This window comes from Amblyomma maculatum, chromosome 1, assembly GCF_055883805.1.
Source record: "Amblyomma maculatum isolate TAMU_Amacu chromosome 1, ASM5588380v1, whole genome shotgun sequence".
In the NCBI taxonomy this organism is placed as follows: domain Eukaryota; kingdom Metazoa; phylum Arthropoda; class Arachnida; order Ixodida; family Ixodidae; genus Amblyomma; species Amblyomma maculatum.
Window position 1 is genome coordinate 147,634,593 of NC_139344.1, and position 24,878 is coordinate 147,659,470.

The 24,878-nt window shown below is 44.8% G+C and overlaps 1 protein-coding gene across 1 annotated transcript; it reads right to left on the reverse strand.

Annotated features, from left to right (window-relative positions):
• Window positions 1–1,748: 1,748 nt before the first annotated feature.
• Window positions 1,749–10,839, reverse strand: LOC146204282 (uncharacterized). The gene is made up of 3 exons (XM_084586378.1): window positions 10,782–10,839; window positions 7,803–7,840; window positions 1,749–3,307 (listed from the first exon to the last, which is right to left on the reverse strand). The coding sequence occupies exons 1-3, from the start codon at window positions 10,801–10,803 to the stop codon at window positions 2,918–2,920; spliced, it is 450 nt and encodes a 149-aa protein (XP_084442504.1). The 5' UTR covers window positions 10,804–10,839; the 3' UTR covers window positions 1,749–2,917.
• Window positions 10,840–24,878: the final 14,039 nt, after the last annotated feature.

Consider the following 24,878-nt stretch of genomic DNA (forward strand, 5'->3'; position numbering starts at 1 on the left):
GCTGCCCATCTGTTACTGTTCAGTTTCCTCAGGCGTTCTTCATATAATATTTTACTCTGAGCTTCCCGTACTTAGAAAGATGCCCAGCCCATATCTCCCTGTACCGCTTCATTTGTGGTTTTGCCATGGGCGCCCAGTACTAATGGTCCGACGGATCTCTGATTTATTTCTAATGTCGACTGTACCTCTGATTTTGTGCACAGAACCGCATTCTTAGTGTACCGAGTGCCGCCCTCTAGTGGCAGACTAATGAACTATGGCATCTGAGCCATGGCCGGAATCAAGTGGCCGGACTCAAGTAGCGGCGGCGCGCCGCCGCCGCACGAGTCTGGTCATGGCGAGCGAGGGAGGAAAAATGCGTTAAATCAGTAGTAAAACTTTGTTTCAAAACTAAACTCTTACGCAGTCTTGGTCGTGTGTGGGAATCCGTAAGCGTATATCTGCGCGCTAACGTGCTCTGTGCGCACAATCATGTTCAGCAAGCTGTGTGTAACCCGTGAAACAGAATGCTGCTTTACAGCGATAGATTTGAAGCTCCCGTTCAGCAACAAGCCCGACATTGTTTCTTCGGCGTCAGGCGTCGTGCCACAAAATTTTGGATAGGTCGACAGTGTGATGAAGTCAGAGCAACATGACTTCATGCGGGAATTTCAAGCACTTCACGTCGTTCACGTTAAACGTGACGTCACAAGTGAAAGAAATCGATTAAAACATTCGCAATGCGAATTAAAAGTCGTCGCACGTCTCCGATGATACAACTGTACAAAGATATTAATCCTGCTTAGAGAAAACTAGCAAGAATTTCAGGTTTTGTTTGAGATTTGAACCCACGTACGGCTCTTTTGTTGCGACATGGCGAGCCAGACAAAGTCCAGTCGCTTGTGCGGCTTGCTAACAAGTGGGTGCTTATACCTTTATCGTGCGGTATTTCATTTAAAGTGATGCGCTGCGACTGTATGCGAATCACCGTGTGCAAATTAGAGGCGATCACAGGTAGCTAAAGAGCGGAGCGCAAGTGCACTTCTAGTTTTTTTTTTTTTTTTTGCATGCTCAGCCTTTCCGTTAGCATCTTTCGTGGTGAACCTTGCGTATCGTACGAAGCAGTGACGCTAACCAAGCAAGCAAATAATAGGCACACTCATCTGTGGTGAAAAGAAAGCGACTAAGGTGCTGAAGCAGCTGACTTCATTTCCTTGGTTATTTTCGGCTGCGAATCATTTGATTGTGTTCAATTCTACATGTTTCTTGCGCACGTATATGTGCGCGCGTGCGCACCTAACTTTCATCGGGTAAAACACGTCTACGAAGGGTGCAGCCATTTTTTGCAGCGACGGAGCCACTTTAGTGCTGCGCGGAGAAATCTATGCGCACACCCGCACATAACGATGCAAAAAGAGAAATGAACGTGAAGTGCACGTATGATCAACTGAACGCCTATTATACCTAAAAAATTCAGCGAAGTGGCGCCCACAGTCTGCAAATGTGGTTTCTCCTCACGGAGGGCTGCTCTGCTGTGAAGCCATAATGCACAGCCTGCTCTCATACATTGTCGGGAGTAAACTTCAGTCATTTCAGTGTCGTGTGTCGATCTATAGCTGATGTCCTAGCTTGGGATACAGACAATTGGATTCTTTTTCCCACGATTTATGCGAACATATTGTTGTAAAAATTGCGCAGAGTCGGATAATTTTACAAAACGGAGCGTATGATACAATCTCCAAATAAAGAATACGAAAGAGGAACGACCAACAATGATTTTATTTTTTTGTTCTGCTTGCAAAGCGTATGAGACCATGAGTTCACCATGAGGCTGTATTTTCAAAGTGTCACAGAAAGCATTTGGCATTTTGTACATTATGCGTGAGCGTGTGAGAGAAGCGGGCGAGTTGAACAGTAACGACACAACAATAGAACACTGGCTGCTCCATTTACACAGAGCATCGCGGTTTTCAAGACCGCAGTGGCAGAAAAGGAAATCACTATTTGCTAAATCACCCCCAGATGGGCCAACCAGACAATAAACAAACCAGACCGCATTTTCTTTTCTTGAACACACCAGGTGACGCAACACTGCGGACAAGCAAAGACGTTGACTACGTGACTAAGAAGAAAGAACCCCAGCCGCGACTTTGTGTGGCTTCTATGCACCGTTCTCCGACCCACCGCAGCAGTTTCAGTTGCGCAGCCGACACCCGAAAGTGGAGAAAGACCAACAACCTTTTAGAGGAGCTTGGGAACAGGAGGGAGCTACCAGAAGGCAATATACAGTATTCCAGCCCCAAAGGTTTTACTGTACAACCCAAAGCAAGGGACATGCTCATAGCGCCGGTCGACAACCAATCTACGTGCTTCGGTGGCGGAGTCTGCACGAATGCGACAATGTGGTGAGCCGAGCTAAAATACAAGCGAGCGGTGGTGTGCATCTTCCGCGACATCGCTGCGAGCGGCGAGTTGCCGTTGGGAACTTTGTACGTTACTCGAGTGCTTACGTCAACAGCGCCGGAAAGGCATCGCGTTCTTGCTTGCTCTCTTTCATCTTTTTTTTTTTTTTCACCCTCGTCACATTCAAGCTACTCTTTCAACGTGAAGTACGATTATTAGGCCGGTGCCACCTTACAGACAAACGCCATTTTGGTGCTCAAAAAGTCTGTCGTCTGCAGCCGACAGTGTTAACGACAAATGCACTGACAGGGATTCCCTGGCAGGTCTTGTGCGGATATCAGGAAACAGGCGGAGAAAAGCCGGGTGAAAGCCCCAGTAAAAGTAATAATAATGGAAGAAGCGCGCGGCGAGACAATCGTATGACCACCTCTCGGTCTTCTCGCCTCTCCTGCCTGCGCGCTTCTTCGTCCACACGGTCACAGGCTCGATTCAAACTGGCTACGGTACGGTGTCGCGTTCGCGTTAACGTGGCGGCTCAGGCTTTGAAGGGCGTCTGCTGGTACCGCGGGATGATCTGGACGGCACGCTGCAGGTCGGCGTCGTCGTGCAGGTTCACCTTCTCCTGTCCGATCCTGTCGTTGAGGTAGAAGAAGTCAGCCGAGCTGCCGCAGGGGATGGCATCTTCTGGCAAAGCGCAGGTCAGCGAGAACTGGGAGAACACGGTCTGGTTGCCGCACAGGAAGCTGTACTGCTGAACTTCGGTACTTCCGTCGTCCTTAGGAACCACGTTACAGACGTGGAAGATCTGGCAGTTGTTGTCCACGTCGGCGTAGTAGCCATTTTTGGCAGGACAAGTGAAGGAGGTCTTCACGGATCCGACGAGGAACTCGACGCCGTCCGGAAGCTCGTAGGCGGCCCGCTTTGACTGCAGCAGAATAAAAAGAAAAAGAACAGAAAACAATAAAAAAATGAACGCAACTAAAAAAAAAAATTCGAAATTTGACAGGAGTAAAAAGTAGAGGATGCTTTACTTTCTTCTCGAGATTGAAGTAAGATGCTTCAGTTATTTTTCATTCGCAAAGAGGAAGGTGTTTTCTAGGCATTCTTCAGCACACAAGGTACAGCACATGTACTTATGTACGTATGTAAGCCGTGTGGGTTCTTGATTTTATGCAGCCCGTAGCAAAACGGTAGCTATTTGTTTTCTCTGCAGAAATACACAGACGGCTACAGAAAAAAAAATTGCGCGAGCTCTACAGTCTACTTGAACCATTGTGGCGGTAAATTATGTAAGCCAAAATTCTCCTGAAAATCGGCGATTGACTCAATAACGACTAAGACCGTTCAACGTGGTTCTTTTTCCTCAACGTTCAAGCAGATCATGAGTGTACGGGGCACACCACCAGTTTAGACAGACTCAAATCTCCATTACAAAAACGGTCCTCAAAATGAGGTTGAGGATAATACAAACTGCGAAAAAAGCACCGCAGGAGCATACAACGTAACGGCAGGAAGCAAGTTATGGAGCTCTCGAACATAAAAACAAAAGGTTTTTACCAGGCGCGTGACTGCTGGAAATGGTACCAACTCGAGAGAAACAGCTGCGAAAGGAAGTGCCTCAGTGGTGGTGCGTTGCGTGGGGACTTCGCATTACTTATTTGTGCCGTTTCCCTTAAGCGCTAATCAATATACGCCTGTGTGGGTTCGCACCGCTCTTCTCCAGTGTGGGCGGAGGAGCAGCTAGAAAGATTCTTCAAGACGGCTTCTTGAGCCGTGCCGCACGTGGGATGGCACAATACAGGGGCGTCAAGGGCGAGAGATGAGGAAAATATTCACGTAAAAGAGCACAAATAGAACGGCAAGCGTTTTCTCGTTACTAGCGAAGCGCATTCTGCAATTTTGGGGTCCTTTCATGTGCAACCTACCTAGACTTTTCCGGATCGTTAAAATAGCATGCAATTGGCTCTGATGCACGCGTAGTTAAAAATGGCAATTTTAATTCAGATTTAGTTTTATTTAGAGCCCGCACAAAATATTCTGTTGCGACTTCAATAAAGCAAGTTCCATTTGAACACCCGGTTCGAAATCATTTAGTAACTTTCAGCTCATACATTTCAAGATGCACACTCGGTATAAGTTTGTGGGGATTCGACATTCCCATCGCCTGCACGACGCGGACCCCCGCCTTCTCACTTAGGCACGCTCTCATCCTCCTCCCCCTGTTCTCCTTCCCTCGGAGCTACTGCAGTGAGGGCGGGGGTGAGGGGTACTGGCGTAGTGCGCCGGGCGTCGCCCCCCACCCACCCTTTCCCCTCATATCGACGGACAGCCTCGGCAGCGGAGAGGGGGATGACGCCGCGACATCAGAGCGCACGGATACTGCTACGGCCGAGGGCTATTGGGAACTCCCAATGAACAACTAGGCCCGCTGGCTTTATCTCGATGAGTCGTTCTTCCCTGCCACGGTTGTAACCCAAGCTAGCGGCATGGCTTCCGGCTCTGAGAGCACACACAGCCCGAGCCCCGTAGAAGCCCCATAAGTTTTATATACTTTATGTGAAAGCTTGATTTGTTGGTAAAAGTCAATATGAGCTACTTAAGTGTATAGGCGATGATGGGCAAGAGACAGGGCGTTGAATGAGATTCACAGGCCCTCGGGCCGTTCTAGATGACCGAGCACATTATCCGCATACTTTCTAAAATATCTTTCTGCCGCTACTACAAAGTATGTTGTAAACAACAGTGCAATACAGGCATGAGCTAAACGTCTTGGTCCTTCTAGTGCCATTCTCCATGCCGCATACACTGTACACAGTGTGCCCGTACACTCACTCGGCAAAGACTGAACGCAGTATTTTACCGGCATTGACTGGCAGAGTGAAAATATCCCAAGAACAGACATCGAAATCATGGCTATTAGCGGGCATCGCGCAATTTTTAAGTCAAAACCCTGGCAAGGAAAGTTCGTAATGCCGCTTTCACTATGACATCAAAGTTCGCATCAAGTATTCGTGCTATAAGTCCATTGGCCAGCATGAAAGAGGGGCATGAGAGACGGCATAGAATGGGCACACTGTCAGTCACGTGGTCACGATGTAGTAGGACGCAGAGCCAGCGGGTCGAGTTTCCCAGGCCTTTCACGAGTGACGTGTGATGAAAGGATAAATGAGTTTTTCATTCACCGCTGAATGAGATCGGCGTGATGGATTGCTGGCGTTCGCCACGGTTTCATGACGTGACTTCATTGACGCGTCAGTAAGACATGCCGGCGATGTTAATTTACGCCTGCGGTAGCACGCAGGTGTTTTAGCGGTTATGGTTCAGCGACAACCGGCCTGTCCACAGTTTAAGCAATCACTTGGGAGATTGTTTAAGCTCGGCAGTCTACATGAGGAAACGTGTATATTTCGCGCTTGTTTTTGACGGCAGGCTTGTGAGCAAAGTCCAGGTCAGCGACACTGTTTTTTTTTTTTCTTTCTCATATTTACAATCCCAGTTTTAGGCTAAAATACTCAGCGTTTATTCGGTTTCTTGTGTATATGGCCTTAATTTTCTCCTTTATTTCTTCCGTACTGATTACTGCACCCGAGTTTTCTATCGCCAGCGCTGTTTAAAAGGATATACATAATGCTTTCTGGTCCCTAGTCTCCAACAGCACGCTTTAAGGTGGCACGAGTGTAAAAAACGCACCAAACATGATAAGTGCGGGTCATCACAATCTCTTGTCAATAGTAGAAAGTCACGGATCGCCTAGGACGAGCAACTACTGTCTTTGTAAACTTTTTGCGCGAAGAAAGCTGCAAATTTTCTGGTTTGTATTCCGAATAGGGCTACGCTACCTAAATGAAGGAGTCCGCGTATCTGAGCCCTGGACTTCCCGCATGCGGTCCCAGTTCCATTTCTTGGAGGGACCTCTCCGTTGCCATGGCGCCTCCGCCGTGTAGGAGCGGCCGGGCGTAAGATTCGCCAAATGGACGCACACACGATGCAATCCTGCGGCGCTCCACCCACTGTCATCGTTCGGGGAAGACGGTTAATCACTTCCGCCGACGTCCGAACGGGCCCATCAAACCGGCGCGATGACAGCAGCTGACAGATACTCCCGTCGGCTCAAGAAATTGGTGCCGTAAAACATCGCAGCGACGCTCCCTTCGCTTGGCGCGCACTCGTGGCGAGTGCCCTGCAAAATGGGGCAGCCTGTCATACCGCGAGCTTTCTCTTGGCGTAGATGTTCGCAGGTGATGGGCTCTTTACGTCTGGCGTGGCTTTTCCGGCGTTACTGGCCTGCGCACCCCCCGATACCCACTTTCGCAAGCTTTCCTTCCTTTGTTTTGCTCTCTTTTTTCCCAGCCGCACTTTTCAATTCAAAGTGGACGTACTTGTAACGAAGGCGAAACGTTAAAAGCCTCTCGCAGCTCATTCCACGGCGATGCTCCTCATTGAAGCTGCTGCAAGGGCGTTCTTTCCAACAGAAAGACCCACCGTGGTTGTCTCCAACTGATTGACCACATCCCGTCGGTTGCTATCTTTAATGGACGCGCGCTAAAATTGCTCGCTGTAGAAGGTGTAAAGAAAATTGGGGGTACATTAAACTGCATCTTTAAGGGTATGACGCGGCAGCGTTAAGGGCTCTCCTTGTGGCTCCCCTTGCGGGTTATTGTTCGCCGACATGTCACTCTGGTACTCACTTTAACACAAATATTTAAATTTCTGCCTCTTTTATCTCACAGACACTCTTCCCCATACAGATATCAGCTACCATATTATGCGAAAGACTACCCCATATAGAGTCCCGTTTTAACGAAACCGCATGAACGTGCCTGCGTGGCGTTTGGGAAGCGTGTCTAACTCGGGGTCCAATGGGCTCCAGTAGGATGCAATAGGGTCCAATAGGGTCCAATAGGGTCCAATAGGGTCCAATAGAGCCCAATAGGGGTCCTGGGGGCTGGATTCCCATCTCACCCTCCCATCCTAAAATGTGAAAACCGAGTTGGCGGCGCCTGCCATCTCAGCCATATCCTGTAGTCTTCTGATGGCATCATGCATCCCGTGATTTTTCTCTCACGACATCAATGTCGGATATTCTGGCGAACTGGGACATTTAATGCAGTTTTGCTATTTCGCGCTCGCTATCCTTATTGTTTGGCTGCTATCCCAGACGTTCCTTTTAAACTACAATTTTCCTCGCCATTCGATTCACGGACTGAACACATACTCTCATATGACTCATATGGTGACTTACAGCATGGCGTTGCTTCCTGTGCAGTAGTGCGTACTTACAGTTGGGCAGCGCCTTAATTTATAACTTCTTTGAAAGCACTTTTGTGCTTTAAAATTAAATCTGAATATATTTTTGATGTAGTTATCAATTATGTTTTATTTTTGTAAACAGCTGCAAGGTATAATGCAAAATTTCTTACCCTTGGTAGTGCCACAGCCACAGCGGTCAAGGCAAGAGCTAAGGAAGCAAGGGTAAAAAATCATGAGAATAAATACCTGTTCAAACAACCAGGAACATCAGTGCTGGTAAAAAAACATTCTTACAAGAGAACGTCGATTCGAACAGCTCCTCACCACTAAACAATCGACGTGGTAGCCGTCTGGAAAGTTTCATGTTTAGCAACTCCTATAACTGGCAGGCTACGGTCGGCAATAAATGATTGCAGAGGAGGGGTCCGCAGACAAAGCCGGGAGCAGGTGCGCTCATAAAAACGAAGAAGCGCCTAGCAACAGTTAGCGCACCTATTCCACGTAAAGAGCGCGAGCAGAAAATGTAGTTGCACTTTTAGCGTTAGGGACTTTCTTGCTTCCAGAAAGGCTGCAATAAGAGCCTACCGCCCAAAGACTCATCAGCTTGCCTGAATCGCTCGAGAGCAATCACGAGTACGCGTTTGAGCAACTCGCACCGTTTTGCAAAGTACCATGATGACAAATCGTTATGCACACCACGAACTTTTCTAGAGTTCCAAAGAGAATCGTTGACTCGAATTTTGCTATATTTTACTCGAGGCTATCGCTCTCTGGAACATTCGTCATTAATAAATCTGCTGGGCCAAGAAAGCAGCCTAGAGCATGATTTCCATATCTAGACCAATTTCTTAACCGAAGAGTTAAGTTAACAAGAACGGGCAATGTTGAGGGAAAATTCCTCAATCTGCGACATTCGTGCCGTCAGACGTGGCTACAAACGGCAGCTCGTACTTTGTCTTTACCGCCAGTGCGATTGTGGCAGGTAGTTTCTTCAAGCATGACATGAGCGTGACGTGGAGTTCCACGTGGTGCTGCTTATGTAAATTTTATTATCCAATTCTGAAGTGAGCATTATGGCCCTGAGTTGCTGCCCCCCCCCCCCCCCATCATGATTTCACAACACTGTAAATCAAATTTTATAACATACATTACCTATAACACCGGGAATAGATAACTGAGGTCTGCTCATTTTTTTTTTTATTTTTTTTTTGGGGGGGTGAAAAGGAGAACTGCAGCTCCGTTGCGTTCTTTAACAGCTCAGAAGAAGGTTTTGATCGTTATTTTGTTTAAATAAAAAGGATTATAGGTTTTAAAACAGAGCACTGGCTGCTAAAAAAAAAATAAAAAAATTGCTGTTTTCTACACAAGAATCTAAAAGGCGGAGCAGCGTCTTCAAAGCTGAGAAAGGAGGCAACTTGACGGTTGCTGGCTGTGAGCGGTTCACCATTTGCCTCCAGAGGAGCATACGCGTCATTTGTCGCAGCGGAAACCACAACGCACGAAAACGGATATGACACTCCTGCGCTTTTTTTTTTTTTTTACCACTAGCAACGACACCCGCCTCGAGATATTACAACAATCTTGCAATCATTTTGTATTAGCGCCCAGGACTGACACTTCATTGTTCTTAACGGAGAGGCATTTTTGTTGTATTCCATCTAGCGGCAAACATGAACGTAGCATCAATCCCTATTCCACATTTGCACAAAAAAAAAAAAAAAAACATAAAACGCACTCCGGATTTAAAACTAGTGCGCACGCAGCAGGTACGGCTCGCGATTGACCGATCGATGTTTTACTACCGCCAGGTTGGACTTCGTGATTGGCCAACGCACAGGCGAATCACGAAACAAACCTATCAGATATACATTTGTGCAGGATAACCCCTGCTTCTTCTCTTCTGATTTTAAATGTCGCAATGCACACTGCAGCCCCTCGCATGACTGCGCACCCTGTGGCTTTACTCAAACATCATGAATACATCAAGGATATCGCAGGCTTACTATATACGATCAGGAGTGCCGCACCTGAGCAGCCATTTTATTTTACTGTTTTCAAAATCCTTCCCGTTCTGATACATTTTACGTCTTCAAACACTATTCCACCTTTCAAGAGGGCGGCTGACGCATTTTTTTTTTTTTTTCTATGCGCAATCGCAGCGTCATTGCTAAAAAAAAATGGCTTTTGTGTTGTTTCTGTTCAGGGTCGAACCGATCCCGCGTAGGATGCGATTAGTCTTTTTCTTATCATCTCCTATGTCTCAGGCTGTACGTTCACAAATCTCCCAAGAGCAACATATTATATCTGCCGTGAGGCCCGGAAGATATAAATGTTTGCTCCTAAGAGCATTCGCAGCACGCATACAGAATCGGCAACGTACTGAATATGTAGCGCTTGCCTACATACCTGGGTGTCGAATACTAGTTAGGCAAAGTCCTTTCAATTCACACAGGCTTTTCTTGATTGCGTACGTTAGAGTGAAACCAACTGGATAGTATAAATACGCCAATAATATTTTTCAACAATTCTGATGCAGCCTTTTTTTTTTTTTTTTTTTTTTGCGAGACAATTGCCAAGGCGCTGTGAAAACGATTGTCGCATACTGAGATCCTCCGTACCACCTCACACACTGCCGCAATATCTAGAATCTGGCGCGAGACTTTTGAGTAAACCAAGATACAAAAAAAAAATAGCGTGTAGCCCTTGTCCAAGGCACTACGGGACGTGCGCATTAAACGTGCCGTACGTTGATACATCCGGCGCATGCTTACTTATTTTTTTTTTTTAGAACTCTGACTGCTGCATCAATGCTCCAGTGCCTTTGTGATGAAACATGTATATGCACTAAAAAGCACTTCGTCTCTCAAGAAGGAGCAAATTTTAAACAAAAAAACTCCTAATTTCGACCTCGGAATCCACGCTCGAGATTTGTAATCAAGCATTGTAATTTACGAATGGAAATATAAAGTCACGCCCTCTTTCTTTATTTATTTCTTTATTTATTTATTTTCCCCTTTACTACCGCAATAAGGATTGCGCATTGCATTCCAAGGTTTAAGAGATCCATAGAAGCAATTATCAAAGCCACCGTTGACTAACATAGCACTTAAAGCAAGTGCTAAGCAGTCGCGTTGCGCTTGTTTACTCACCTAGTGCGAGGTAGTGGTTCATCTTTTCTCAAAGAGGTTGTGGGTCTGGTGACAACACCTGTAAAAAAAAGCCATCATTTTAATTTTTGCCTTTAATAATTTACGGTAAGCACTTAATTAAATCTGCGGAAAAAAACAGCTAGCATGCCTAGTTAACAGATGTATGTCAAGTAATCAATTCCAAACAATATTCGAGTACAAAGCAGCCAGCTTCAAGAAAACCTGCATATAAGCAACTTTTTTATTGTATTTGTCAACAAAAAGGTCGCTTAGCCGGGGTGAGGACTGGAGCTTACATGCCGTATTTGGTAACTTCAGGTACATCATTAAGCTTCTTACTGTCCACTAACGACGGAAATCATAAAAACGAAATTAGGCTGTGGGAAACTGCGGGGGGTCAGTAAAATCCTTAAGTAACATGAGCCTAAAGCACTGAAATAAAAAAAAATGTTTCCATGTATTCGCTACAAAACAAGAAATTAAGTGTACTCCACGAAGCAGAAAAATGCTACCGTTTCGTTTCGGCCGGTAACTCTCATCGAGCAAGGCCAGGGAGATGTAATTAACAAGTGCTTGTAATCAGCTTGAAATGCCAAGGGTGAAAAGGTTCTGGAAAGGGGCACTGCCAACCATTAACTGCATTGCTCTCTTCTATTATTCAGTTTCGGCAGTTACTTCTATCTTTTCGGAGCTCTTCTCCAATACGATTGAAGACGACGTGGAACTTACCTTCGCAACTCGATATAAGAACTAGTCGGACGCAACGTAAGTCTGCAGTAATCGCCACACACAATTCTTACGGGACACAAAGTAATCTGCTGTTGAAGCTTTTCTGGTTACGTGAATTAAAGACTAACCATCAAACCAAATTGAAGGCTCATGAAGTTCGATGCCTCTGGCTTGTTTGGTATAGTCAAATATTACAAACTGTTTCTGCTTGCTATTCAGCAAAATACACACGCCGCTTACCACTGCCCACAGTTAGCAACTGTTTTTTTTTTTTTTAAGTAGCACCCTAATATACGTGCAGAACTAACCCTCCAAACTCTGCAGTAACACCTAAAACTCAAAACCAAAACAAGCGCCTGATTGCTGATATTTCTAATTTCGAGCAAATTAATGAATATGTGAAAACGCATCGCAGGTAAGAAGCACACTTATATTTACATTTAACTATGAAGCTTCCAATAATTTCTTGCTCCAAATGTTAACACAACACGTGATTAATTTACAGCTAACAGCTAGACGTTGTCTAATGGCTTTGCCTCGGCTCATGGGACTAAGAATCCTTAGAAACAATGATAGCTATATCCGGTACAGTCGCCACAGCGGGTTCGTGTTAAAAAGCACGGACACAGCTAGGCTCTAGCACAGCTTAATTCCGTGGGGCGAGCTAACGGCCGGCGTATCGAGTTGCACCACGCTGAGCATTGTCGGAAGGGAATTTCCTCGAGTTGTGTCATCGAGGAGGCGCTAGATCCCGAGTGCAAGTCCCGAGTGTGAGCCCCGCGTGGCCAGCAGCGACTGGACGTCCGCGTAGTGAGCGTTGGTGCATGGTCTCGGCCTCACTGCGTGGACGGCGCCCGGGTATCCCTTGGGCGTGTGCCGGTACTCACACTGTTGACTGGCTCTCCCGAGGGCTGGCTCCGGCTGTCTGCCATTGCGCCGCCGTCAGCCGCTTTTATAGGCGGCTGCCGGGCCCCGGTCTCACTCGCCCAGGGCATTGCGGTTCGAGGGCGCCTCCTTGCCCTCCGCTGACGAACGTCCAAGGATCATGCGGTCCCGAGAAACGGGGGCCTTGCCGCGAGGGAATTATGCAAGTGGGACTCGTCTTCCCCTCACTCTGGCTCCCAAAACGACGCTTGTTCTCTGCCTTGTTTTCGTTCCGCCTTCGAGCGCCGCGCTCTCCGCTTTTGTGCGTTGCTGGTTTCCGCGCTTTCGCGGATTCCGCCCCGAAGGTTGCCTCTGCCACATCGGGCGCGCCGGCTTCGCCGCGTCTGTCGGCTCCGGTGCGGATCTGCTCGTCTCAGTTGCGCCATAGTCGGTACGTGCACGGTAGCCCCAAGGCAGGGCGACATTGGGCACTCGAATCGAAGATTTTTACTGATCACTCGACGTTTACGGCAGCAAGGAGGCGAGGCGGCTCAGTGTTTATGGCTAGCCAACAATTATTTCTTCGGAGCTTCACAGCGTTGGTTTTCTCCACACATTGGCTCTGAAGAGGAGACAGCGATACAGGAAAACACACGCGGATTGTCTTAACCCCCCCCCCCCCCCCCCCCCCCCCCAAAGCGCGAAAAATAAAAATATATGCGTAACGCAAGCAACGGGAAGGCAGCGCTGAAGTGCTCCGTGATGCAAATAAAGCCGTTGCGTTGCAATCGCAGTGAGATTCTTAGATCTAGTGTTTGAATCATGTATTCCCCGGGTGCAAAATATGACTATTTCAGAAGTCGTGCTAAGATCGTCTCTCATTGCAGTTAGCTACATTGCATGAGCATCGACAGAAATGAAAGGTACTTGGAAAGGTTGAGTTGTAAATGAATGCAATAAAATAAATTTCGAATACGCGGCATTGGATGTTGGCATATGTGAATACCTGCGATTAAGATACTACCCATAATGCAGCATGAGTTTGTAAATTATGGTCTTTTGTCAGCCAACAGATTCAGAGAAAATTTTCTGGCATCTAATACCTGGCGTGTATCACCAGCTCTTCCCTTCAGCTGATTCATGTCGGCGCAAATGTTTACTGAGCAATTATGGAACATTACTTGGGCTGTAGGACACAATGACCGCTGTACAGTAAAGAATTTTTCACTGTGCGCTAAAATTCCCAGTAAATACCATTTAAAGGGATAAAATAAACAAACACTGGCTATTAGAATACTCGGTAATTTACGAATTTTGATTTTACACACCTTTCCCAATTTTTTATTGCGATGATGGAAGCCCTGTCGTAGGGACTTAAGCTTTGTTTTTAAGAGTAGGACTCGACATCGTTAAGGAGTCCCTCGGAATCTCTACGCTTCCGTTCACAAAACTCTCGGAGACGTTGATCAATGTTCCGGATGACATGGAAGGTTGTCTGAGGCTGTGCCCAATCTTGTTCCACAGATTGGCCTTTGCCACTTTTAATAGGGTACGTCGCGGTAGCGTTAAGGAATGGCTCCCCGAGGATCCCATGTTGCCATTCCCCAGACTGGCCAAGCCGCCTGTGCACCGGATGAAGATGCCGGGTTGCGGGAAGCTGAGCAGAACCTTGAGCCCCTGGTTGGCCGGTGCAAAGAGTAATAGAGTGGCCCACTAGGCCACCCCGTAGCTGTCTACTGGTTACGCCGACGGTGACGACGACGCCGCTCAAGCCAGGAACTGGTTCCTACGAGTTGCGCTCTAAAACTTGCTAGTAGAGCTTCACCGACGCCACCTGCTGCCCAGCCCAGAGTGTTATAGCACCCATTTTAACACACCTTTACAATGTTTCACTCTAAACTGGTGAATTTCCACTACCGGTGCAGGTTGCTAGAATAATAATAATGCACGAGGGGGGGGGGGGGGATAAAAATGAAATCACCAATTACCGTCCACTTTCCATACTGCCAATATTCTCAAAAGGATTAGAGAAGGTGATTAATTCACGCATTGTAGATTTTGCTGTAAAGTACAGCTTATTAACCGAACATCAGTTTGGATTTAGGAAGTTCCATTCCACAGAAGACGCTCTCTTAGTTCATAAGGAAATGGTATTGGAGAGCTTTGAGAAAAAAATTGGCAACACTAGGAATTTATATAGATTTCCGAAAAGCATTTCATTCTGCAAATCACCTTATACTTCTTGACAAATTAGAACGCTATGTTTTCCGCGGAATTTCGCAGCACCTAATTCTGTCCTACCTTCAGGGACGACAACAGTACACATCGAATTAAATCATCTTAAATCGAGTTTAAAACCAGTAAACTCCGGAGTTCCACAAGGCAGTGTTTTTGGTCCAATACTGTTTCTCTTTTGCGTTAATGATATTGTACGAATTGCATGCCACTGTATATATATAATTTATGCAGACGACTGCATGGTTCTGGTTTCTGGCAAGGACCTAAGGCAGATTAAAGAAATAACAGATGTTTTCTGCTGCAAACTATAGGAATGGTGCCAAATGAACACATTAATACTAAATGAAAGTAAAACATAATGCCTCCGCGCACCATGAAAGCCAATTACCCCTCCTGATTACTTTCGCTTAGGTACCTATTGCATAAAAGCAGTAAAATATATCAAAACACTAGGAGTAATTTTGTCTGAACATTTTTCGTGGAATGAGCATATAAAAGAATTTCATCAAAACTTAGCAGGGTTGCAGGTATCTTGAACCTAAGTCGCCGAATACTTCCTGTTAATATCAAGAAATTTATTTACAACGCGCTTTTTAATTCTCAAATTCACTACTGCTCTTTAGATTGGGCGAATACCTCGATAACAAATATTCAGAAGCTTGTACTACTACAAAAGAAAGCCGTCCGCGATATAGAGATTACGTATCGGTTTGAAAATGCACTACCACTTTTATTTACCCATACAAATTGCTGTGTATCTAAAAAAAAAAAAACAGAGCAAGGAAGATCAAAAAGCGCTTTAAATTTAGCAAACCTTAAAACAGTGACAAAACCCTACGCTTTTAGCTACCAACCACCATGGTTTGTTCCTTTTTCACGTACTGGATTTGGGGTTGAAAGAACAAAGTACTCACTACCATCCCTTTTGAACTACATTGATTTCCAGTGCCTAGATGTTCTTCAATGTCACATATACACATTAGCAATCTCTTCGTGTAACAATCCATAGTCATCAGTTTTTTGTTTTTAATTATGTTACCTGTGCTCTTTATGTCCACTTCGATGCAGTCTTTTTTGTTGGCCTCATGTTTAGAAAGGGCCTGTTAAATAGGGAAAACATTTTCGCGCATTTAGTTTTCGCCATGTCACTGCTGCTGATGTAAAGGTGGCTTTTACTCCAGCCACCTCTTTTCGCTCATTTGTACCAAGTGGCGAAAATAAACTTGATTTTATTATTATTATTATTATTATTATTATTATTATTATTATTATTATTATTATTATTATTATTATTATTATTATTATTATTATTATTATTATTATTATTATTATTATTATTATTATTATTATTATTATTATTATTATTATTATTATTTAAATCTCTACATTTCTAACGAGACACTTTAACTGGACATCCGGAAGCTCGAGGTATGCATGACGCACGAACGAAACCTCCTTAGTTTTTTGTTGATTTTGTTTAAGTAATCAGAAGAAACAAACGGCAATATTTTTGTTTTTAGTTTTTGCTCATTCACAAGAAATTAGCTTGTAAGTGTACTTTGCCGTGACACGAACTATTATAATTTAAAGGCAAGTAATACACTCATCCGAATGACCACCTGCGCTGTCCCCTCGTTTGAATACAGTTCAGAGCAAAATGAAAATACAATTATTATGATTGCGCTTGTCACCTCAAGTTTATTGCTCTAGAACAGTTTGTTCTACATAATTTCGGTTTGTTAAAACAAAGGCATAATCAGGCAAGCTATTCAATACCAAAGGTACATGCTGGTCTGTACGCTTCCATACTTGGTCCACGTGGGAGGCAAAGTATAAGTCGTTCTCTTGGGCGGAGTTCCCTTAGTAATGCATTTAAATGACAAAATTCTCTAGCCCAAATGTATTTTAAATCAGCTGTTATTTTAAATAGCAGAACAAAATCAGGAATGCGCAGATGTGTGAAGACATTCGTACCCTGAAGGCAAAGACGTACCATAGCGGACATATTTAAGTAAATTTTTCGACGCACTATTAATTTTATCACGCCAAAAACAGCAGCAGTGATAAAAAGAGGCTAGGTCATATCGCAATACCCCGCAAGCTAGTGCATTCAGAAAATGTTTAGGCCTTTACAAAGGGAAAAGAAATTTATAACAATGCAATGATCTTTGCATCCTACGTGACTCAAAGCCTACATGAGCTAAATGAATGAGTGTTTTAGGATATGTCAGCATCAAGATTAATCCCAAGATAGTTAATAGATGACATATATTCTCTAGGGGGACAAGTACAATTATCACAAGTAAATTTACAAAATGAGGTTTGCAAAATGAGGTAACAAAATTTACAAAACGGGCATTTACTTTTAAGGACTGTAAAAACAAAAACCTTAGTTTTTGCCCTGTTTACGTTAATTACGCTTCCATAGAACCAGCTCATGACTTGCTGCATATCAAGCTGAAAATTTGAGAATGCCTGCCATAGCTATGATGGTGAGTAATTAGGAGGATATAATCTGCATTTTGGAAAACATTACTGTAATGTGTGCTAGTGCCAAGATAATTTACATTAGTATTAAATAGCGGAGCTGCTAAACAAAACCTTGTGAAATTTATTTCATGATGACAATCGGATCATTTCGATTTTCTCCTAATGCTACAATCCGCGCACGATTTGTGAGATAATGCAATAATAAGAGACAGGAATGACTTCGAAGGTCGTAATGTTAAAGCTTCTGGCATAACACGCTGTAATTAATTCTGTCGAATGCTTTTGAAAAGTCTAAAGGGCAGAGAGCAAGAAAATTCATTGTTTTCGAATGTGGTATTTAGAACATCACAGACTTTATCTAAAACAACTTGTGTTCCTCTCCCTAGAATAAAGCCAAACTGATGTTTAGAAAAAACGCCGTCATCCTCAAGGAAGGTACACATTAGAGAGGGAATATGTTTTTCTAAGATAGGAACAAGAGTTCGAAGTATCGACATGCCTCGATAGTTTTCCGCGTTGCTTTTAAAGCCATATTTATGTAATGGAATAACCAGTGCTTTTCTCAGTCAGTCTAGGACCACTTGGATAACATTTAATGTATGTGTAATGAATAAAAAAAAAGCATTTTATATATTCGCAGTATTTGTTGAGCAAATACACATGGCTGTGAAACAGCTGCTTGAATAGAGCTCATTTCTAAGAAATACCAATTTAGGGCGCCCCACTGAGGCACAGGTGCCTTCCTGGAAGCTAGCAGTTGCAGTGGCAGGAAGTTATTCCCACTGGGGGTGACCCCTAGCTGCACCTACATTGGGTGGTCGGCTGAACAGGCTCCCGCATTGCTCGCCGCTGACCACACAAAGGCCACATGGAGACATCCGCATACGCACGTTTGGCCGTACACCTGCCAACCTCCCCAGCCACGGATAACAAGAATAAGCAGCCGCCTGGAGAACTTGTTGGTCAACCACTCAGTGCACCTAAAGTTTGCACGAGCCGTGTCATTTATGCATGCGTACATATGAAAAATGACCGTTCCTGCTTCTTGAATGCCATATCCTACGCGTTGGAACCTGTAGGAAAGGTATTGCTGCGCACATTATCGCAATCCGCTCAGCCGGTTGTACGGCGGTATATGTCACGAATTCAATGGTATGTGCAGAAAACAAACTACTGAGAGAAATCATGGTACTTAGTCTCGCTTTTCGAATGCAAAAGCAGCAGATGTCGTCCTATTGTCCAACTTTTCTGGTATCATCAATGAACGCCGCACTATAAAAAAAAAAATGGTTTCACCTTTTTGACATATTTGCTCCCAAACAATGAGGATGATGTACGAGGAGTATCGGGTATCACAAAGCTCCTACCGATGATGAGAGCAGAACACGGTGAGAGCTGTCGAAGAACAGGACACAATCAACTCCCGAAGATGGTTAAGCCACATCGCGCCAGATGTGACGTAACTGCGAAGAAACTTGGATTGAGTTCGGCACTTAAAAAAACAAAACAAAACAAAAACATTTTTTTATGTCAACTGCTTATTGGCGAAATGACTTGCTGTTTCCACTTGTACGACCTCGTAGGCGGATGAGAAGCGGAAAAGTAAGTTTTTCTTTTCCTTTCTTTTTTTTTTTTTCAGAGTGAAAGTTGTTGGTTTTTGTAAATTTATTTTGCCAGGTTCATCAAGTGTACAAAGTATATTACGAAAGATCGCATGTTTTCTAGGCTACACGTGGGCTGCACGTACCTTTATTTAGTTTAATGGATGCCAGTAGCTGTGCTTCGTTCCACAGTCTAGATCACGGTGGTGCACACACCCACAGCAAACATGGCCGTGTGCCCTGTGATCTCGGTGGAAGCGAGAGGCTCTCAGTGAGGAGAGTTCTACGTGCAGAACATAACAAGTCTTGAAACTATAGAAGTAAGCCAAACATTCTTAGAATAAACAGGTAGCGCAAAAGGACGAGGACAGAGCAAGGGTCGACATGAACACGGCACTCGTGTTTGTGTCTCTTACTCTTTTGCGCTACCTTTTTATTTTAAGAATGTGTCACCAACTAGCCCAGCAACAAGTTTTATTAAGCCGAACATACCCGCATAATCCTGTTTTCGGAGTTTTCGACACTACTTTTTCTGTCTATTAGGTGTAAAATATGGTGTATTTTCCCCCAGAGTTAGTGGTGTATGCAGCTGGATGACACTGCTCGCCATAAGTGTTCCATCTGGCTAAGTTTTCAGGCGGTATATATATATATATATATATATATATATATATATATATATATATATATTTAATGTGGATGAAATCAGCAGGATCTTTCAGCGGGCTGATAAGGTAGGTTGGCACTGAGGTTATATTTGGCCCACAAGAAAAAATCTAAAATCAGTTTGATAGTAAACCACAGCATATTAGTTCAACTCTCGCTCTCCTTAAACTAAAAAAAAAAAAGCGATGAAATGGCTCCAAAAAACGTTGTTGGGCCTTCCGAGGGCGCCCAAATAGACGCTGCTTCTTCCAATGGTTGTAGTTATTTCTGTTACAGAAGCGAAATAAAAAGTCAAAGAAAAACAGCAGACAAGAATTTCTGCACAAACGACATTTCTTTTTCTTTTTTTCGTAAATGTCCTTCTGGGCGGACTGGTCATGCTAAGGAAAGTAAAACTTCGTAAAAAGAACAAGGAAAAAATACCGAAAAGAAAGGAAGCACGAAGCTCGTGCCGTAGTTTGTTTGTGTTTTTCTTTTCATTTATCTGTCATTTTTTTCGTAGGTTTACTTCCTTTTACAGGTCTCTTGTGCATGTCACTTCCTACTAACTTCGTGAACTCAAATGTGCAAACAACAAATTTTAGTGCCTTCTAGTATTCTTCAGAGCTCCCTGCAGGTGCCCCAACATATGAATAGTATTTGTGTTCACATTCTTTAATACAGGGTACTTGCAAGTAAAGATGCCCGCATGGATGGACTGTTCTTGAAATGCAGGATGTTCTCCTGGCTTTGAAGCAAGGTTTAAAATGTTAATAAATTGGGGACTGAGCGTCGAAGAATAACAACATTCTTTTATTTTGACCACTGTAACTTAAAACGCGAAGGGACAGTACTTGCTTTTCAACAGGTGTGTAGCAGTTTTTTTTTTTTCAGTTAGGTTCAAGTTACGTTAAACACCTTGTCGATTTTATTCATCAGACAATCACATACAGCCCTAAAACAGACTACAACGTCACACACACTGCGTTGCAATACTACATGTCCCTTATTCTTCTTGGCCCGTTTACTTTCTTGACATGATAGTTATTCCTCCACCTTTAGACATTCCTGTTTTTATCTATCGCATGACGATTCATCCTTGATCGCTCGCCAGAAGTCTGCTTCCTGATGTTTACCTAGGTACGAGCGCCTATTTTTATTGCTGTCTTGTTACTCAGTCTTTTTGTTTTAGCTACTCCAACTCATTCCATTTCTTAACTTGTGGTACATGTCATTTATGCTCTAGCGTAGATGGTGTTAGTAGAATGCCCCTTTTATTAAGCACTCTACGGAATTTTCACCTACGGCTAGCATAAGGGAAAAAAAACGCAAGCACAGCTGCAAGCGTATCATCAGCATCATCATCATCATCATCATCAGCCTGATTATACCCACTGCAGGGCGAAGGCCTCTCCCATATTTCTCCGCTGCAAGCGTATAGAAGCTTCTAAAAGGCCGCTTCTGGTGTCCAGTTTTGCACGTTGCCATGCTCCTTGCGTCAGTGAGGCAACATGTGATAATCATGTATTTGGTTGTTTTTGTTTGTTTGTTTTTTGTTTTTTTTAGTGCCATAGGTCCCTGTATATTAGTGAAAAATGCTAAAAGGTCCTGGTCTCTCAGTGTACACTCCGTCTAACGTTCCTCTGCTCACACTAAGTTTCAGTTTAGTCGTTCAGTCGTGTCCGACTCTTCGTGACCCTATTGACCATGTCACGCCACGCTTTCCGGTCTCTCACTATCTTCCTAACATCACATAACTTCATCTGCAGTGCCTCGAGGATGCCATCTAACCATCGCGTTCGCTGCCTACCCCTTCTCCGGCAACCCTCAACCTTTCCCAACATCAAATCTTTCTCCAGCGACTCCTCTCTTCTCATCAGATGACCAAAGTAGCTGAGCTTTAACTTTAGAATTTGACCCTCCAATGAGCAGTCAGGGTTTATGGCCGACAATATTGACTGATTTGATCTTCTGGCAGTCCAAGGGACTCTCAAGAGTCTTCGCCAGCACCACAATTCAAACGTGTCAATTCTTCGGCGGTCAGCCTTTTTCACAGTCCAACTCTCGCATCCATACATCACAACTGGAAAGACCATAGCACGAGTTATACGGATCTTGGTTGGCAGACTAATGTCTCTGCTCTTTACTAGGCGGTCAAGGCTAACCATTGCTCTCTTTCCCAGAAGCAGACGTCTCCTAATTTCATGGCTGCTCACACTAAACGCCTGCCATAATTCTGCACCAAGAATAAGGAACACGCGATCACATCCAATTTTATTGTAATATAGTTTATTCCTCCTTCTCTCAAGTTTAGAGTATCGGTGCAGTTAAGCTGTATTGTAAAAATAGTTGTATATACGTTTCTTTATACTTGCTCATGCATGTAAAGCTATCGTATTGTCGTGTTCCCGTTTGAATAATATACCGGTGTGTTTTCATCGATACGCATTGTGTAGTTTAATTGTAGCAGAAATATACAGGCGTATTCATTATAGCAAAATGAAACGTTACCTATTTTGTAGAGCTGTGTACAAAAACCGCACAGAAGATTGCCTTCAAATTCCACCGTGTTCTCATCAACATCGTCCTCGTCTATTTTTGCCCCCACGTCCAAAAGTTTTATTCCTCCACCTGCATTAGGTGCGTGCTTCACCTGCTGCATTACACCTTCCGTATGCAAGGTGGTATCAAAGGGGTTGCGGGGAATATTTATTATAGCGAGAACAATCCTGAGCATAACAGCTATCTGCAACTGAACCATAAAACAGCGTAGCTGCTTTTTTACTTAACCGAATGGATCCCTTATAACCTGCCGAAACATTCAAAGTAGACGAATAGCTCGACACACGTATTTACAGATTTTAACGAAAGATGTGTAAGACAGCTGCGGATAGACTTCAGGCCCTTGACCAACTTATGATTTTAGATTTAAACTCCTTCCAGCGTAGCTTTGCGGCTACACCCAAATAAGCTGTTGGGGCACCTCGAAAGTACAACAGGAAATGAAATCTCAGTGATATTATAAACATCCCTGGTTTCGTGAGTACTTTATTCAAAAAACAAAAATAATGTGTGGAAGAGGGAGGGGGGGGGGGGGGGTGTTCTGGGCATTAGTGCACGAAGTAAGCGTTTGCTCTTGGTTCAAGGATACTCCATTTAGAGAAGAGCTGGCCATACTCGCGTCAATAGAGTAGCTAGGTCACTTGGACAAAAACCCCAGCATTTCCCACTTGTATGGCTGTATCGTATGCATTCAGCGTACAAAAAGCATATAACAATGGTCAGTAGCTTGCGCAACAACATGGCGAGTCAGAGGGGGGAAGGGAGGGAAAACGTAGTAGGACATTGTTCCTCTATACATGTTAAACCTGGAAAGATGACTGTAGTTTTTAGAGATGACTGTAGTTTTTGAGTAAGATGAGCGAAGTGACGCGTGTACAAAGTGACCTAGCTGATAGTAGTAAGATACCGAATGTACCTTGTAATTAGTTATGAAGCCAACATTATGAGTTATGCAAGGATTACTCTGAATAGAGTTTCGATAGTCAAACGCTGATGTTTTGTTTTTGTTTTTTCAATAGCAACGGTTTTGTACTAGCGTTGATGCACTGTACTGATCCATGTAAAATATTCGATCATTGCTAGACTTAGCAAAACCTTGAACATCCAGCATGAAAACCTCCCAGAAAGCAAAGGCGTCTCAAACGAATCGAGGGACTGCCGGCTGGGCGCATATGCACAGAAAAATCGCAGGGACCTTCATTGCTACAATGGGCTTCCCATGGCCACCTCCACGATTAGCAAGGTCACTCAGCCGAAGCTCACCGCATATGGGCCGCACAAGCGATTGTTCTGACGTTGGCGCTGAGGTACATTAAAGGAAGCGGCTCAAGAAGAATAACGGTAGCTCTGCACCCAAGGGCGACCCTGAACTAAGGTACCACGAAGCTCCCGTGAAACGTTCGCAAAACTAGCAGAATGTGAGAAATGAGAAATTTAATTACGAATTATCGTTATGTAGATCATTTTCTTCGTGTCTTCCTACGGATGACCTTTTATTTCGCAATGCAGGATACCGCTAGACGGCTTCGTCATCAGCGCGTGGTGGTGCGACGTGCTGATCCGCGACGGGTCCCGTGTACGCACACGCCTTCGTTCAGCAGCGCCATCCATCTGGCGCGCGCTGGCGCGGATGCCTCGGGAGGCTGATCGGAGACGGGCGGGAGCTTCCTGAAGCGGCCAGCATCCTGACCGGAAAACCGACCCCTCGAGCGCGTAGAGGTCAGTGAGAGATGGCCTCGATGCTTGATAACCTGACGGAGCACTCTCTTTCGAATCCGGCGTCCCCTTCAGTCGCTTATTGGCGCGCCGCCAGAGCACATACAGTGCCGCTTACGGCCAAGGCTTCTAACCTTTAGAAGTGTATACGTTAACTTTATTATCCGGCTGCTCTCGCGTTTGGCGCGCTCCGAGGCGATTAGCGGCGCGGCGTTAAGCGATGCGCAAAGTGCGCGTCGTTGTATCGAATTTTATCCTCCTAAAACCTCGTTTCGACCGCCGTGCACATGAGGTGGCGCTGTATACGATTCGCTCGTTCGACTCCATGCAATGAAAGTTTACGGCTAAAGGGCTGCTTACATGCTTCGCATGCAGCGTTCGGCACGCAACGCTTGCTACTTAAGCACCAGATGGGCTACTATTGTGTCCACAGTTTCTTCTGGGCTCGAACTGCTTCGACAAAAATAACCTTATGATCGGTATTTGTCAGCTGATGATGGCGTCATCTGTTTGGACACTTCGCTCGATCAACGTCGCAGTGTCCGGGACGGTATTTTGCGGCAAATAATTTTTTTTCCTCGTTTGGTTCTCTTGCTTCTGCGCCGTCGTCGCTTGCCAACGCTGTTGACGGTAATTCTGATGTCTATCGAGGACAGCGTATCATTTGGGCGCTAACTTATTCTAGATGACGTGTTGCAATTGGTTCTAAAGGTGGAGAGGAAAAGGCCGAAGTGACGACACCAGTGCTCTGTCATATAGACGCGTCCTTGCCTCTCGCCCTGCTCATATTAATGAAGCAGTGCAGACCGCCTAGTGCGCTATCAAAGGCAGCGCTGACCAATGGCCACGAGGCAAACGAATGTATCGGGACAAGATTCGTTACAAAATGCAGCGCCAGGTTTCTTTTGTTCTTGAGAACAAATCTTCCGGCCACGCGGTTCTGCGTTGCATATGCACGATTGCGCGATCACGCGCTTCCGAAGAAAAAGAAGAGAAAGATACGCTCGCGAATATACCGCATAGGGGCAGCTCTTCGACCTGTATCTTCGGAAGGCAAGCATGCCAACCGTTTCTGCGCGCATCTCTCAACAATTAATGCCAAGTCAAGGACGAATAACCACTTGGCGAACGCCTGCTGGCTTCTAGACGGCCTCGCTAAAACCAAAGCGGACGAGACCGAGCAGGCTATAAGCTTTAATGTGCATGCGTGGCCGGCCCATACACTCACGAACGGGAAGCTAGAGGAAAATAA